The 17,955-nt window shown below is 39.7% G+C and overlaps 1 protein-coding gene across 4 annotated transcripts in view; it reads left to right on the top strand.

Annotated features, from left to right (window-relative positions):
- Positions 1 to 17,955, top strand: part of PDGFD (platelet derived growth factor D) — a 146,937-nt gene that overhangs the window by 74,251 nt on the left and 54,731 nt on the right. The window contains exons 2-4 of one of the 4 annotated variants that reach the window (XM_032099272.1): positions 8,336 to 8,522; positions 12,283 to 12,463; positions 13,133 to 13,174. In XM_032099272.1, the coding sequence (XP_031955163.1) occupies positions 8,336 to 8,522; positions 12,283 to 12,463; positions 13,133 to 13,174 (410 nt within the window). Of the gene's footprint in view, positions 1 to 8,317; positions 8,523 to 12,282; positions 12,464 to 13,132; positions 13,175 to 17,955 lie in introns of all 4 variants that reach the window. The other 3 variants (XM_032099271.1, XM_032099274.1, XM_032099273.1) reach the window with 3 other exon arrangements.

The raw sequence follows: 17,955 nt of genomic DNA, 5'->3' as shown, positions 1-17,955 counted from the left end.
TTGGCTAAATCTTGAGTCCTGGTCCTTGTGCCAAGAATTTCTTCTGCATTTTACCTCCATCCATTCCTTGGAAAATGGACAAGCCATCTTTGAAGCAGCATTCAGAACCCATCCATCCCCTGAGAGGAGACAGAAGTGATCTGAATTCTCTGAAGCAAATAGAAGAATCACAACACAGGCTCCTGTTTTCTTGGAGGAGATTAAGCTGTGTCCTGATACTGACTGGAATAGAGTTCATTTTTTAGCTGTTAGGCTACTGCATAAAAAGGAACAGACTACCAATAATCATATTTTAATACAATGAGATCTGCCTTTTTTTTAAAAGATTTAGGTAATTTTAAGCTATTAGGTATTTAGTGCACCAGCCTTAGAGGAACTGAAATATCCCCATAAGCATTTATCTTTGCCCAGTTGGTTGATATATGGACTCTAAGAGACAAAAAACATGCCCATGTCAAACACAGTCCAAGCAAAGGATGTCTGTTAGAATACTATTGCCAGATTTTCCATTATAAGAAATGACCTTTCACTCCATTTCAGAGATTTCAGATCTCCAGTGCTGACATAGAGGATAAGGAAATTCACATCACAAGAGAAAATGGCTTTGATTTGTCTTTTGAAAGAGATCTTCTTTTACTGCCTAATGTTCCAACATGTGACCCCCACTCTAATTGCCTATCTGCTACAATATGTTCAACATGAGAAGCCTTTTCCCTTTTGACTGAATTTTCTTTTTCCTTCTGCTAACATTTTTCTTTCTATAAGGAAATTCCATGTCTTTTTCAGACTTAGAAGTGCTTGAGTGAAACAGTTTCTAAAACAATATCTTAAAAAAAAATCTTAAGTTTTGAGCTATGCCAGACTTATGAGGCAAGAAGTCCTTGCTTGGTAGTAAAAAATTGAAAAATAATGAAGGGAAAACGGAAAAGGAATAAATTTTCATTGCACCAGGAGAATTAGAAGGAAGCTTCCCATAAAAGATTACTTTCTTGAAGCCACTGCCTCAACAGGAAGATTCTGAGTGTCTAAGTCCACAATGTGCTATTTCTTTGCAAAATGGTATGAGCCAATATCCAGTGTTGCTATTTGTGCTTAATAGCAATTGTGTCTCTACTTGGCATCATCTTGTCCAAGGCACTACACAAGTTTTATGTACCAGCTTTCTTCCAAAGACGTTGGCACTCACTGCAAACATCTGTTTCAGTTATCATGTTTCCCTTAAGCTCTTTGCAGCACCAGGAGAATCATTTCCCTCTGTATTTTTTTCTCACGGTTTCTCAAGGTTTTATGTGTTTTTATGCTCATGATCATGGGGATATATGCATTAGTCTTACCGCACATCATTAGAGCTACATATTCTTGATATCCACTTTCATACTTAATTATGAAATCCCAAGAAAAAAATACTCAGTTTGCTGTTGGTTTAAGAGTCCAACAGAGAGATGCACTGCAACACTACCACCCATCATGAAAGAACTAGCAGCTGAAAAAGTGTTTTAGATGTTGGCCTTACACATGTTACTTTTCTAAAGACACTTTTGATTTACTATAAGATATTCAGTATGTTCTTCTGTGTAGAAGAAAATCTCTATCAAGAACTCAAATAAAAGCAAATAATATGTGTCACTGCTAAAAGCAAACATCACTGAGCGTGGTATCTTTGCAAAAATAATTACGGAATTTTTTTCTCAGTATTCATCTGTGGAAGACTGAGCAAGGACCTCACCAAAGTGGGCAAAAGGAGAGTTACAGCCTTCACCCCACCAAAATGGAGTCCCACCTGTTCTTCATTTCAGGACTGTTTTTTAGTTCTGTATGCAAAGTGCAGTTACGACGGTGACCACTTCACGGGGAAAATAGTATTATTAAATGTAAATAAAATCATGCTTCTTATAGTGAGAAGCGTAGAGACAGGCCGTCTCTTTGAATTATGTGCCTGGACTTCCTTATCAATTGCTCATTTAATATTCTCATAAGTGGTCTTTGCTGAGGTCGTGTTCAACCACAGATTGACCAAGACTAGTGGGGTTGCTCTACTAACCATTCTGTTATCAAATGGATGATGGCTCTGAATTGAATTTTAGATGTCTGGAGTGTTTTCATTCTTTGATGCCTTCTCTTCTGGTGTTGTGCACTGGCTAATTTTACTTACTTCGAGTACAGCTCAATTTTTTGTTTCTTTGGTAAGTCCTCTTTGGATATATTCTTCTAGCAATGATCTGCACACAGCTCAGGGACTTGGAGGGAGCTGATTGCTTGTGAGGTCTGAATTTTGCTGAGATCATCTTTTGATATTGTCTCTGTGACAGAACAGGTCGTGCTTTAGATATGAACTCTGATGTTGCCTGGAGTATCTTTCATGCTCCTGATAAAAAGAAGAGGCCTGTTGATAAGAGAAGGAGCAGGTACCTGGAGCTTCTTCTTTGAAGTCCAGTGGCAAACCAATGAAACTGATAGTCTTTCATCAACTCCAGTGGGATTTAGGTTCACTTTTTAATTGCTCATCTGCTGAGTGGTAAGTAACACATGAGGTGGTGTTAAAATGCTGTTCTTTTTTTTTTGGGTCTTGATCCAGCAAACTCCTTAAGTATGAGCTCAACTATAAGTTTGTTTTGTCCTTGAAATAAATGGGGTTATTGAAGTTGTATAAAGCTGAAAGCAACTTGAAGTGATGTTTTAGATGGATCCATTATCCCAATATACTCCTAAATATGCATCCTTATACCAGATTGGCTGTTTCTCAGTTTAATGCTTCCACAAGAGACAATTTGCAACTTTTAGCCTGGCTGGGATTGTGCTGTGCCCATTTCATCACTGACCATCTCAGTTCTTTCCCTCCCTTGGTTTGCCTTCTTGGAGAACTGCTGGTGAATCGTGGTGGGAGCAGAGCTGACTTAGGTGTGTTAGGCCTCTGTTGTTAAAAGGGCAGAGATGTTTAGGACTGGTACTACCACATGGTGTTATATTCTGCATTAGAGAGCAGAAGTGTGATGTTGTGTTCACTGTCGAGGATTTATTTTATTGTTTATGTCAACTTAAACCCACAAAAAATAAAAATGCAAATCCAGAAAACCTCCATTTTTAACAAGGAAAATGATCTTACAGTTTTACATCTTCCCAACAAGATGTGACCAACTATGGAATATGATATTTTGACAATGAACTCTGTCATCTTTTCATCTGATTTACACAGAACTTTATGGATAACAAGTAAAGTTTCTGCTTATTGCAGGAGGGTGGGGAATGAAAAAAAAAGCCAGTGACTGTCTGAACAGGCTGCCATAAATACAGCTCACTTGGCATGCCTGTCCCCGAGATGAACTGATTTGTGGTCTGGATTCAAAAGTGTTTTACTGTTCTTTGCTTCTCTGTGGATTCAGCTATTTAGATCAGGCTAATTTTCAACTGGAGGAACTGAAGAGCTATTATTCTCCCTGAAGGTTATCTCATTTGTTTAAAAACTGGTGGCAAACCACTGACTGCTGTATTTTTTTTTTTTTTTTTTTGAAGACAACAGCTATGGGGGTGGAGAGTTATATCTGGAAAACTCCCACATGCAAAATCCCAAGGTCTTTTCCTGAAATAACAAATACTTTCGCAAATAGTAAAATGAACTTCACCATGGTTCTCAGAAACTCTCTCCTCAGCTGTACCAGAGGATGAGCTCATCAGATTACACTCCATGGCATTTCAGAGGGTATATTTCTTGTCATAAAACATGTCAGAGTGTGGTATTTTTTCAGCCTTTACCACTGTATCAGTGTTGGTTGGACAACTTCCCCAAGGGGAAGAAAGACAGAAGCAAACTTACACACAACACCTTAGGAAGTGAAGCTGAAATTCCAGAAACCTTAAGTGAAACTAAGTATTCCATATTGTTGGTTAGGTCCTTAGACAAGGTTATTTTCTGAATTCTTCCTCTTTCTAAAGGAGTTGAAACTTACAGACTCTCCTTGCTGGATATATCCTAGAACAGATGTCAGATTAGCTATTATCAGGTAGAAATTGCCTTTTGGGTTGGCTGGGGTTCTTTTTGTATTATTATGACTATTGTCTTAGTGAAGGAATTCATTTTCTGATGATGATGATGATACAATCAGACTTCTGTCTGTAGTAATAGGCATGTCATGACTAGGAGGAGTAGCTTTAAGAGGAAAGTGTTGATACTCCGCTAAAGCTCCAAAGGAAGTGCAGGCATCCAGAGAAAACACAGGATGAGATTTGTGTTTCTGATTGTTGCTGTTCGTGTAGCATGGCGTAGCTGGGAAAGGGAAACATTAGGTGTGCTGGGCACCTGTGGTGGGGACAGTTTTGAGACAAGCACATTTTCCTGAATATTGAACTGTACCTCCCAGTTCCCACTCTGACACCCAGCTGCACTCCTTGCAGGGGGACAAAGGCAAGCACTTCGGAAAATGCAGCTGCCTTGAGCACTTAAATGGGTGCTCCTCTAATTTGGACAGCTGGACTATCACGTATGCCAATATGTTTAAAATTAGTGGTTGCAAAAGAATTAAGAGAAAAAAAAGAGAGATTAGTTCAGATAAATAAAATACAGAACAAGCTGCTTCCCAATTAGCTCAGAGTCTCTACAGGGAATTGCCTCACAAAAAGGATGTCTTCTAGATTCCTTCCCACTCATCTTCCTTATGAGATAGTTTTTCTCCCCCAGTGCAAGGATGTGTTTGTGCCTCCTGCCATCTAGAATATCTTCCTTCTGTGTATGGTCTAAATGGCCTTTTTGTCTTATGACTTAACACCTGCTTTTATTCCTTGTGAAATGATTTTATATGCTTTTTAGTAAATGTGACAGGCAGTGCATTATGCACTGTCATGTTTTATTTACTCCCATGAAGCGTTATGGAATACAGTTAGAATGTGACATTGAGGACACTGTGTAGTGCTGCACTGTGTTGTGTTGCAACATGGGACAGTTCAGTGCCTTGAAAGATGCACTGTCTCTCCCTTTGCCTGTATCTTTTATTAAGTGTTTTTTATCCTGACTTTCCCCTTGCCTAATGTGTAATTTCCATGAGTTCCCCCAGTGTATCTGATGAGGACAATGCTTATCTGCTTGGAAAGGTCTTATTTTAGTCTCATAGCTTTGTTGATACAAAAAGTGCGGGAGTTGCTCGCATCTCCTCAAGCTGTTTCCCAGATGCTTGATGATTCACAAGGAGCCAACCTCTTGAGAGTGAGTCTGGATTGACTGTGTTCTATCTAAGCCTGATTACACTGTGAAATCCCAATAAAAATCCCCTTAGAAGATTCTAGCGTGTTTGATTCCAGAGCTGGCTACACCACTTCAGGTTGTAATTTAGTGCATGGTGAGGGAGGTGAGAGGGAATCAGGCTGTTTCCGAGCTCCGGAAGAGTCTGCTCCAGTGTCAGGGGAAGGCTCCAAGTAGCTTTAGATTTCATCCCATGTAGGCTATAGAAACAGTACGTGTGGTCATTCTCATCAAACATACTTTCTTCCTTTGTGGAACAAACTTTTCCTCAGAGTGCAATATTTGAATATCTCTTATTTTACTATCGTGAGAATTTTCTCCCCATGCTTCTCTCCAGCCTTTCCTCTAAAATGACTTTATAACTGCTGCATTTACCATGATACAAATAACAAGTCACTGTGCTTTGATTTTTAAGCTTCATGACACATGCAGCTCTATTGCTCCATGTACCTGTTCAACTTGGATACTGCAGAGCTGTGCCAGCCATGACATTTCAGCCCTGGTCTTGGTCAGGTGTGATTGACTTGCAGGCGGAGCACCATGGTCTGTGGGATTCAGAGTTGAAGTTAAATGAAAAGCCATGACAGACCCTCTTCTTGGTGTACAAGAGCGCAGGTAGTGTTCATTCTCATCTGGTGTGCTGTGTAAAGTGCACAGATGTTTTGTTTGAGGGTGTATGTATGAGCACATTTAAGAGATACTGTCCCCAGAACTCTAATTTCAGCAGCTGACGACACCAGGGTAAAGCCTGTGCTAGGACTACCTGGGAAAAGGGAACTTCTCCCTCAGAATCATGAACCAGATTGAACCACACAGTGAAATGCATGGTGACAGAGGGAAAATGGCAACAGTTTGCTGTCCAAGAAAGAAGAGTAAAGGACTCTCAGGCACAGGAGGAGTTTTGCCATGTTTTACTGCAGTAACTTTTGTTCTGACTTAGGGAATGGTTGTTTCCACTAGAATTTGTTATCATCAAGTCTGTTTTATTTTTATCCCTTTTCTTGGAAATTTTGGATAAAGTCCTGTGAAATATCTTGTCCTCTTGGTGTACTGGGTGTTTTCAGAGTCCAAAGGTCCTCAGCATTTCAGTAAGAGCTCAGTAGTGTTGGCTGGACATTTTGTTTCATTCCAGATTAGGGGAAAAAAAACCCCCACAGATGTCTTTTTTCCCCTTTTTTTAGAATAAAAGCAAATACAAAACAGACTTCAGCATAGATGTCCCTGATGAAAATCGCAACAAAACTAATAGGTGGGTGGTCTTTATTTTTACCAAATTGGTACTTTTCCAATGCAAATTGTTTGGTCAAAGCAGAACAAAACAAAACTGGCTAGTTCTGTACTTTGTGAGGTAGGGCTGCATTTGCTTTGAAAGGGTGACTCAGGGTGTGAAAGCATCTTAGAAAGATGTCACAATTAGATCTGTGGAGATAGTTTTATAGGAAACACGGGCTTTTGTCTTCTGAGTTTCGGCTTGTTTGGAAGCTAGAATTACTTCTCTGTCAGAAGAGTACAATGAATTGTTGTTAGACAACCATGCTTTGCTTACAGCTGTGTGCAGGGAGGTATTTACAGCCAGGAAGCAGTGAAAAGTAACCTGAAAAATAGATGTGCTAATCATGAAGTTTGTACCATTTGTCTGGATTCCTGTTTTTAATGAGCATTCATAAAACAAGTATATTTATTTTATATAAAGAGCTTAGAAAACTTCAGTCACATGTTAGATTTTATTTTAAGAGTGAAGACTTAGATTAGTGTGTGTGACAGATGGCTGAGGCTGGTTGGTTTGGTTTCATGTTTCCAGTGTTCACAGAATGGCTTGAAGGAGATATTTTTCCCTCATTTATTCTTCCTCAGTAGCCAAATTCAGGAGAAGGCACCAGTTTTCTATTTCTATTGCTTGCAGTGGAACTGGAGGTTGACCTGGCATTCAGCAGAGTGATGTTCAGTTTAAGATAAAGACACCAGAGTTGGGTGTTTACATGAAAACAAGTGTCCAAATTCATGTTGATCCCCAAACATTACATGGGGAGGGAGCACAGGTAGCTGTCCCACAGGTGGAGGCTCCGAGGTGTGTGTCTTGACTGGGAACTGAAACCTGCTGTGATCTCCATGCTGCCTTGGAGCTTCTAATCCTCAACATTTCCCCATACTAAAGCTGTTAATGCACGGAAGAGTGGTTGTTTGCAGTTCTTTGATGCAAACTGACCCGAATTCCAGTGTCAGAAACAGCTGGGCCATGCAAGTGTATGGTGCAACTGAGAAGACATTTTGACTTTTAGAGAGCTGGGTCTTGCCAAAGTTCCTGTAATCCTTGGAGCCAGGGATTTACAGCAGCAGAGGCTTTACCTCAGTATAAGTAAACTTTAGGAACAATTGAATATTTGCTCAGGCAGAAGCTGTGGAATTATAATTAAGTAAAGACTTGGCTATTTGTCTTGAAATTACTGAGTAGGATGATTGGTGGGACAGAATCTGGCCTCAGTTACATCGGTATAAGCATGGAGTATCTGTTTGCGTTAATGAACGATAGGCAGCAAATGGTTCACACCGTATAAATAAAATCAAAACGTGACCTGACACGTGTTTCTGGGAGGAAATACTTAAACACAGTAAAGAAATTTAAATTCACCCATACTCACTTTCCTGCAGCCCTTCATAGCTGCTTTTGTTCAGAGGGCATTGCTCCCCAGAGCACAAAATTCGGGAAGCAGGGCTATTTACCTTTTTTATTTCAGTCTGTCTTATTTCATTGTTCTCAAGCTTGCAGCTTTTATTAAAGTTTAATTCTCTTTTAAAACCAAAGTGGTGAGAAGGAAATTATATACTCAATATAAATGTAAAAATAATGATACATTTCTTATAAAATAAAGAGTCTATATACTTGAGTTCTGGTGTTCTTACTGTTTAATAGGGGATTGAATTAAGAGAAAATACACTGTACTTCCTATTTAATAATAATTGCTCCTAGACCCAACTTTTTATAGACTTGAAATGCAAATAATTGTGCTGTATTATAAACTGTTGTGTTTTTTGCCTTCCTGTAACTGGAACAACATACTAATTTCTACAAGTTGTGACTACTAACAGAGAGCAATCACCTCACAGACTTGTACCGAAAAGAAGAGACCATCAGCGTGGCAGGGAATGGCTGCATCCACAGTCCTCGCTTCCCCAGCAGCTACCCCAGGAACCTCCTGCTGACGTGGCGGCTCTACTCCCCAGAGAGCACCAGGATCCAGCTGGCTTTTGATAATCAGTTTGGACTGGAGGAACCTGAAAATGAGATCTGCAGGTGAGTAGCAAGCGGAAGTTTGCAAAGGGCTCCTTAAGACCTCATTTGAACTCACTGGCATGAGACTGCAGAGCAAAACCAGGGCATCTCTGGCTGGGTCTAGGATGTCCTTGCAAGGAGGACAGACCTTTAAGGGGCCCTCCCAGCTGAAATTTATCGTTGAGTTTATAAATAAACTGAGCTTTCCTGGACCTGAAGCAGTTTTCTCAGATTTTAGTCCTTCTATAGCGTTTTAAGCACACGGTACTTGTATGCTCAAATCCAGCTATCTGACAACACAGGTACTACTTTAATAGGATTTTGTCCTCTATCACCACTGTCATGTTTCAGCCAGGCAAGAAACATCTTTTTCAGTAGGTGGAAGGCTCTAGGAGGTTTGAGTGAGTAGGTAAGCATTTATATTGGGGTGAGAGGGACAGATAAAAATGCATTGAGAAATATAATTATGTTCAAAGTACTTGCTTGTCTTTATTGCTACTCTTCACTGCTACAGTTCCTTTTAAAACTATTGAATATAGGTCCACAAACATCAGTGTGCTGGTGCATGCTGATATATATAAATCTATTTAAGCATGCCCTGCTATATCCCAGTTACTTTGGTTCCCCTTTTAAACAAAAGTGACCTTAGGCTCAGCTGATCTGACTGATTAACCTAGGTGGATAAACTGCTTTGCATTAGTAGAGTACAGAGGTGAATCTTGCCAACACTCACTAAAACAGTATAAATCCATGTGCTTGTATTTCTTTTATTCAGCTCTCTATTCTGTGGGAGAAAACAGGTTCCCATGCCCTCCAAAAGGCAGATTGCTGTGATGCTACTTACATAAAATGCTCAAGTCTCAGCCTCCAATTCTGCCTGATCATGTTGTTACTTGCACCTTATCTGTGCAGAAAACTGGGTTGTTAGTGTTTCTGCACACCCAGCCTCTTCTTATCTTTGTCAAATAATTTGTGTTTGTAGGGTTTGGCATCTCTGCAGGCATCTTACAGGGTGGACTTTTTTTCCTTTATTTTTCTTTGTTAAATTTTCTGCATTACTGACAGAGAGAATGGTTCCTGCAGGTTTGTTTCCCATGTAGTAATAAAAGAATGCAGCCTAAAACTGGCTCTCCTTCCCTACTCTTTGGCAGGTCTGCTCTGCTCTGGTGATGTTGGTCCAAGATCAGCAGCAGAGTCAGTAACAACAGTATCCTCCCAGTACCCCAAATGCTTTCCAAGATTCAGAGCCTAATGCACACAGAAGCGGCCTGTTAATATTTACATAGTGGATAAACTGTAGCTGACCTTAAAGCATCACAACTTTGAAAGAGAGGGTTAATTTACTGTGGAAAAAAGATGAAGTATTCACTGTCAAAAGCCATGAAAGGTGGTGGCACAGTGAGGGAAAGTCAAGCTGTTACTGGCATTATGTGCTTGGAGAACATCTTGGAAGACAGGCTGCCTGCTTTTTTCCAGAGCAGCTAATTTAGAATGCAGGGAAAAGCAAAGACCTTCCATCATCCATAGTGTCTATAGAAGCTGGAGAAATACCACATCCTTTTCTGCCATAAAGCTTTCCCTAGAATTTCTGGAAGACCTTTATTTGGGTAGTACTATTTCCAGAGTGAGGAAGTTTTTGGTCAGATAGCTTGTGATAGCTTTAAATCTGCTAAGTACTGTGTGCAGTTAGATTTTTTGCTAATTCTCAATATATTTTTCAAAACTAGATCCTTTCTGCAACTTCAGTCCCTGACAATCCCTGCAGTGCTGCTTTAGAGAGACAGCCAGGACTGTTATAATTGAAATGAATGCCGAGAGCTGAGCATATGCTTGAAGGCTGGGCATACTGAACAAGTAATTCAGGACCTCTGCACCTTACCTTGCTTTTGTATTTGCTTTTGACCTTAAGTTTTTTCTCCAGAAAATTCCTAGTGTTTTCTTTCGATTTTTCATTAATGCTAATTATTGTAATTTGCATACTATTAAGACTGAACTGATTGAAATTCATTCAGGCTGAGGAATGAAAAGGTATATTTTAGCAGAGCTATATTTCTTCACAGCTTCTGAAGAAGGAGAGGAAATATTCAAGGTCTTACAGAATGTTCTAGAAGTGCTGTTAGCATTTCCACAGGCTCTTGATAAGAGATGATTCTGAAAAGCAATTAAATTACCCAGCCTCTGAGGCTCCTTGGATGCACAGAAGCAACTGAGAATACACCTACTTCCATGATCATTGCAGCAAAACCTCTGCTGTTGAAAGAGATACAAGCCCATCTCAAAAGTCCATAGATTTTCCGTGGTTTTGCTAGTTAGTCTGGCTTCTGGGCTTCCAAAAGTGGGGAGGCCAGTCAGGACAGCTTTCACCAAAGCTTACAAGGTTATCTTCTGCTGAACAACCCCTTGTGTTGCAATAGGCGTTCAGTTTTTTGCTGCCCGGGGGGTTGGAATGGATTCTTGGGAGCTCTGCTGGGTACTACATCTGTTACCACCAGGGACTGGGAGCTGGGGACAGTGGAGAGAGATTGAGACAAGTTTACCCTTGCCTGGAGCTAAATTTTGGTGTGTTACAAAGAAATAATATTTCAGCAGAGTTCGGGCAGGTTTAAGTGATTCGGTCACGGTGGATCTGTTATTTTCTGTTCTGTGCAGTTTGGGGCTGGTGAATATAAAAGCACCAGGGTCGATATTCTCAAACCACATAGTACTTATGGGTTTTTTCTCGTGGGCTCTCAGCAGAAAAAGAAAAGCAGGTCTGTTATTTACAGAGCTATTCAGCTCCCACAACTGGGTAAGGAGGAGGGTACTTGGCCCACAGACCTGGGGGTGGGAAGCAGTGCGTTGCTAGCAAGAATCACTTAACAGTCCTGAACTCCATCTTTGGAGGGAGCAGATGCTTTGATAATAGGAAACATTCCTGATAAAGATCTCCAGAGTTTTAAGGCTTAACTGTACTGTGAGGATGGCACTCAACCTGCCCCTCTTGTAATCACCTCTGCCTCTCTGGCTGCAATGTGTGGGGCCTAATTCTGGCTCCAAAGATATTGAGAGACATTTTGTCATAGATTTAGTAAGATCAGAACTGTATTCTCTGTCCTCTTTACTCTCCAGCTTAATAACTGTACTCCGCACTGCAGCACACAGAGCAGCTGCATACTTTCCTGCTTGAAAGCTAGACATAAATATTTCCAAACCAACTACAGGAGCAATGTGACACCTACAAGGAAGGTCCTAAAAAGCACCTTTCGGTAGCATGCACTGCCCTGTGTCCCTCCAGCATCCCCCTTTGCTCCTGGCACAGTGGCTGCCCCGCTCTAGCCCTCCTACTGACACAGCAGGCGGGAGCCTGTGGCTGCTGCTGCAGGGAGCTGGGCAACCACCAGAAAGTGCACAAGTGCTTGCAGCTGCTCAGGTTGGGCAGCCTGCCTTAAATAATATTTTATCAGGTCTCTAAATTATTTACCCACCACATGAAACGCAATGTGTATGCTTACTGTATACTAAGCACATGCAAGTGCCTCTTACTGCTATTTTAATGTGGTAGCAAATACTGTCATGTTCCAGAAGCACAGAAATCAGTCATTTGAGCACTCAGGCAGTAGTTTGCAGCTTAGTTTATTTTGTGCCACATGAGCGTGTCCACCATTTGTAATATTTAGTCTGATGTTTTGGAGTGGAGAACAGGGAACAGTTGTCTTTGTGTTTCCAGCTGTGCTCCTGTAAATTTGCAAGCACCCTCTGTAATCAAAGTTAGCAAAAACTAATTCTTCATACTCTTTTTAAGGTATGACTTTGTGGAAGTGGAAGATGTATCAGAGACCAGCACGGTTATTCGAGGACGGTGGTGCGGACACAAGGAAGTACCTCCAAGAATAACATCAAGAACAAATCACATAAAGATAACCTTCAAATCTGATGACTACTTTGTGGCTAAACCTGGATTCAAGATATGTTACTCTCTTGTGGTAAGTCTCCTAGGGATAATAGGGGTGAGAGACAGATTGCAGTGTAAAAGAGCATCAGTTCTTGAAGACTGGATGGTGTAGCTAACCGTGGTATCAAAACACTAAATGACTGAAAGTAATTTTATTCCAGCAACTGCATTAATGCAGGTCAAAGTACTTTTGACATCATGTCATTAAATATAAAATAAAGTCAAGTTCAGTTCAAGATTTACTCTAATAACATGTTTCAGAAGCACTAACACTTTCTATGCTGAAACTGCACTGCCACTGCCTTGAGAGATGCTGCAGAAATAGCAAAGAAATGGCTGCCCTGTGAACCCCTTTTTCATGTTCATTTGAGGTCAAATAAAAATACCTTGAGGGGTTATGGGGCTGTGATTCTCAGATAAAGAGTAGTTTATTCTGCATGCAATAAAATTCTGCATGCAAGACAATGTGCAGGCTCAGACTGTATTTTTAACCAGATGTCAACATACCTCTGTATATGCAGAAGCATTAGTAGTGTATCATGTACTGTTTCAACGAGATGAAAACCTCCTCTTTTTTTGTTGTTTTTATTTTGGTTATGTTTTTAGGGAGCAGGAATGCTCAGTACTCTTAAGTAGATTTTGATACAAATATGTATTCCTTTGTATTGTCCTGATTAATATTATAATGCTTTTGGTGCAGTGTAGCTCGAAAGAGGCAGATTTTGCAAACACTCAGGAAATGGTAAGCATTAATTTATTATACTGTCATAATTTCGTTTTCCTATCCATCACACTTCTTGCTCCCTTTTTATTCAATCCACTGTCCTTTAACAAGAATAAGAAAACCTGGAATAGCAATAATGTTGTAACAGGAAAGAGTCATTGTTTGAGTCATTTCACTTCCATCTCTTGGCTTTGCATGCATGTATGCCTGTGTATGCTAAAAAGAGTTCATAAACAGCACATTCTCAAGACAGAGCAAAACTATAAAGATTTTGCTCCCTTGCATTTAAATTGTTAGGCTTCCAGTGGAATAAGGCATTAAATTGTAAGTACGTCCTGAGCTCTAATTTGAAGGTAATCTACTAAAACTCAAATTCAGGCAGAACAGTCTATGAAAGACCACTGGGCATAAAAAATGAGACAGTGAAGCATCAGCCTTTCTTTATGCTGTTTGTATTTCAGCACAGCCACAGAAACACTGCTGAATTTAGCATGTTTTATTCCAAAGAACATAAAGACAGGCAGATAGTATTAGACTTTTCAAAAAGGAATGTTATCACTCATAAGACACAGAACTCTCTGCACTAAAAAGCTCAGGAAAGGCTGCTGTATTTATCTCATTTCAAAACTATGAGTAAACAGAGAATTTGCAATCTAGAAAATCTATTTACAAGAGTAATCTCTAAGTGCACCCTCTGAATGAAATACTTCTTTATTTCAGAGAAGAGCCCTGTACAGGTTATTGGTGGTATTTGTGAGATGGGGGATGATTTGTACTTAGCTGGTTTTCAGATTCCAAACTGTCCAACCTAAAACTGCAGGATTAATACTGTGCAGAGTCAGCCCTTATGCCATAGTCCCCACAGTCGCCTAGAGCACAGTTCATAGTTATGCTGAACACTGCTGACCCCTGAAGGTTGGACTCAGTGTGTTTCTAGTCAGTAAACCAGGGAGCATTAATGAAGCATGCAAAAACATATGGTATTGTGCATGAGATGAAATGAAGGACCTTTACACTGCCTTTTTTCCTTCCCTTCGTAAGCTTCTCCAACAAAGGGCTACTTCTGGGGCCTTTCTTGGAACATGGTGCACAAGATACATGCAAATCTCTTAATTCCCTTGCTTTTTCTTATGTTTGGAGTTTGGATTTGCATGGTAGTTGTTTATTTGTATACCAGACTGAAAATTTTCTGGAGAAAATAAAGCAAGTGATTTGGAATTTATTGATCAGCTCCATCTCCTGTGCATCGTGCCAGAATGACTGGGGGAATTTCTCACTGTTACTCACGCAGCCAAGCAGCCTTGCAGCCTGACTCCTTGGCCTCTCGTTTATAAATCTTCAAGGAAGTCAGTGAAGTTCACTACATTTGATGCAGATCAAGCTTTTACTTAGTTCAGCACTCTACATGAAGCACAAATAATGCACCACAGAGCTTAACAGAAACATCCTTCATTATCTTTGTGTACTTGCGGTTTTTGTATTAACTTCACATTTCAGTACCATTTAGAGAAACAAAAGGAGATTATTTTTCTAGAGAATAATTAAAGTAGATTTGTATCACTTGTAGCACATTTGCCCTTCTGAAACAAGGTATAGATAGTAAACAACCCATGTCAGATGAAAGGGTTCAATGGGATTAAAACTCAGACTGATTCTGGAAAATACAAAAAGATACAAGGATGGTCTTTAACAGTATAAGGTTGAAAACTATATGTATACATGTGAATATTTAGCTGTCCCAATATAAGATAAAGGACCAGGGACAGGGGAGAAAAATCTGTGAAATAAAGTCTGACCATCTAGTTACAGCATTTAGCAACTTCGGCTTGCCAAGGCTGTCACCCTCCACCTTCTTCCTCCTTCTCTTCCCACATCCCCTGTGTCTTGGCACCTCTGCCTCTGCTCTCCCTTCTGTGGGTCTGAGGGACTTGGAAAGCTGGAGGGGGAGCAGTGATGGTGGTCGTGAAGGCACGGGACAGGTCCAGCATGCTTGTGGCCAGCTGCCTGTCCCAGATCTGCTCTTCTCTCACAAAGTTATAGCACTCCCTGGAGTGGGAGCTCCAGGGTGGACCTGACTCCAGGAGTTTGTTAGTGAGTCGAGTGTGTCCTGCTTTCCGCTGCTGACCTCAAGTTGCCTAGGAGTCAAAAGTGTCCTAACCTCTCCGGAAAAAGTCCCTCCTCCTCTGTGCTGGTTCAGGAGGAGGTGGGTGTGCACAGCTGGGGTCTGGTCTCTACACTGGACACTTCACATTCAAAGCCCCCAGTTGTAACTGTGCAGTTTGTTGGCTTAGTCTGGGTATCTGCATAGTAAATTGTTTCCCTTGAACCTCTTTAAAAATTGCCTTTTCCTTTAAGCTTCACAGATCTGTAGAGCAAAAATGGTCTGGAGCAAGACCTAGATAGCTATTATGCGTGAGCCTCATTTGATTGCAAATTTGGTTGAAATTCCTCCCTATCATTATCACTTAAAGCCATTATTTCTTGGTACTTTTTTCATGCTTTTCTTGATTGAGTTGCCGTAGAAACATTAAATTGTATTACAGAAGGCACTGAGGTATTCTAGTATTTTTTTGTGGTTGTTATATTATTTTTTACTCTAAGGACATAATTATTCACAACAGTGTAGAAATACATGAAACAGAGGAAGATAAATAATCATTTCATATATTTCCCTTTTTCCTTCTGAAGTTTTTCCAATGTCATAATTCTGGAAGGGAGTGTTAACAAGATTGGATCCCGTGTTTTACAACTTCATTTGCACGGGCATTTAGTGAAATCGTCTAGGAACTCATTCAGGAACATGTTTCAACAATAAAGGTGAATGTTTTGAATTAAAATTCTCAACTCTTCACCTAATTCCATTTTAATGAGACAGATAGAAAATGTTGGATTCCATTTGCTAATTACAAACATTATTTTAAGTTTATTGTAAAAGGCACTTATTTATTATACATTTATAACAGTAAATTGCTATTGCTTTACTGATTATTCAGTTAATCCTAAATGAAATCCATATTTTGGAACTTTTGACTAAAATCATTATTGGGAACAAAGGCTACCAAAAAGCTAGGAACATATGTATATGCACTTTTATAAACATGCATATATATATAAAGATATAAGGTTACATATATGTCTTTTTACATACATACACATACACGTGGTATTAAACAGGAGAACATAAGAGCATTTGTTCCAAGATAAGCTTAGGTGTCAAAATATGTATCAATGTGTTAAATCCGAAATAATTTTGCCTTGTTTAAAATGAAGCTTTTTGGATGAGGGAGCCATAAAGAAATTAATGGAATGGAGGAGCGAGGAATTTTGAGTTTGGATCCATATTTGGAATTTTACAGGAAAATAGTTTTCTGCTCAACACCCTGTATATAGGTCACCACTCATATGATCAAAAAGAGAGCATTAGTCACAAACAGGGGTAAGACACCACAATAAAATGCAATTACTTTCCCATGCAAAGAATATTGACCAGTCAAAGTTTGCTCAAATTCTAGGCTTAAACTGTTTGATACTTGCCTGTTAAGTTCAGAAGAGAACAAACAAAATTGGAAGACCAATCAGAAAATGAAAATGGGAAAAATATGAACCTGGTCCTGATACTTGCACTCACTGCTATCACTCTGAATTAAGCGACTGGTTCCCTGTATTTTACTAGACTTGTCTGCGCAAGTAGTGCAGCAGCAGGCTTAAGGGGTTTTTAAAATAAGTCAATAAATAAATGCTCTTAAGAGTTAACAGGATCACAAAAAGATTCACCAGTGGGAATACAGATTCATAAATATCATACGGAATGATTAATTCTAAGCTGAAGCCAGTCTGGAAGCTGCATCAGTCTGCTGCTGTGCTTCTGGTTTAGCTTGTCACTTCTTTCACGGAATAGATAGATAATTCATTTATATATCCGGGACAAAATATTCTGCCTAAAACTCCATGTCATATATCTCATGTGACACCAGGAGTGATAATAGTGCATCTATACTTTCCTTTCTAGTATATAACCCACAGAAGGAATCCAGTAAATTGCTGGGAGTACATAAGGAAAGGAATGGGGTGGAGTGGTATGTCTTGGTTAATAAAGGGGTGGAACATGAAATAGATCTCATGATGAAGAAAGAAGAAATTAATCAGGGACCTTTTATCAGTTCTTCTGCTTTCTGTGATTTCAGTTTTGATTGCCTATCTATGCTAGACAGCAAAGATTTTTTTATAAATACAACCCATGTGCAAAACGTGTAATGATGAACCTTCTATTTTCTTAAGTTCTGACAGAAAACTATTTTCTGTTTTGCTCAAGGCATACTATCCTCATAAAATTATCTGCCAGAGGCTTACCTTTCAGGAGAGAAGTAATTAGGTCCTAGCTTCTAATTAGATAAAACCTGCTCAAAATCTTTAACATTGCTTCTCCAACTTCACATAAGCAGGGAATTCAGGAGATTATCTACGCACCTTTTTTTTTTTTTTTTTTTTTTTTTTTTTACTTTGAAAGGTGTTAAAATTTTTAAACAGCAACATAAAATGACAGCACGTTAAAAAGGGATAGTACACCTCGGTGCATCTTGAGACATGGAGTATCTCAGAGTAATTTTATATGGGAAGGAGGAATGCTTTCCATTTAATAAGGGATGCCTGAGAATCCAGCAATCCTCAAGCTTCTGCTCAATTCACAGGACCTAATCTGTCCTTCAGCAAAGTTTGAGGAAGAAAGGAAGATGGTGTGTTAGACAAGCAAAGCAGTGTGGTAAGGCAGGCACATTTTGGTTCTCCCAGCACTCAGAGCA

This window comes from Corvus moneduloides, chromosome 2 (genome assembly GCF_009650955.1).
Source record: "Corvus moneduloides isolate bCorMon1 chromosome 2, bCorMon1.pri, whole genome shotgun sequence".
In the NCBI taxonomy this organism is placed as follows: domain Eukaryota; kingdom Metazoa; phylum Chordata; class Aves; order Passeriformes; family Corvidae; genus Corvus; species Corvus moneduloides.
This window is presented reverse-complemented; position numbering and strand designations above follow the sequence as displayed.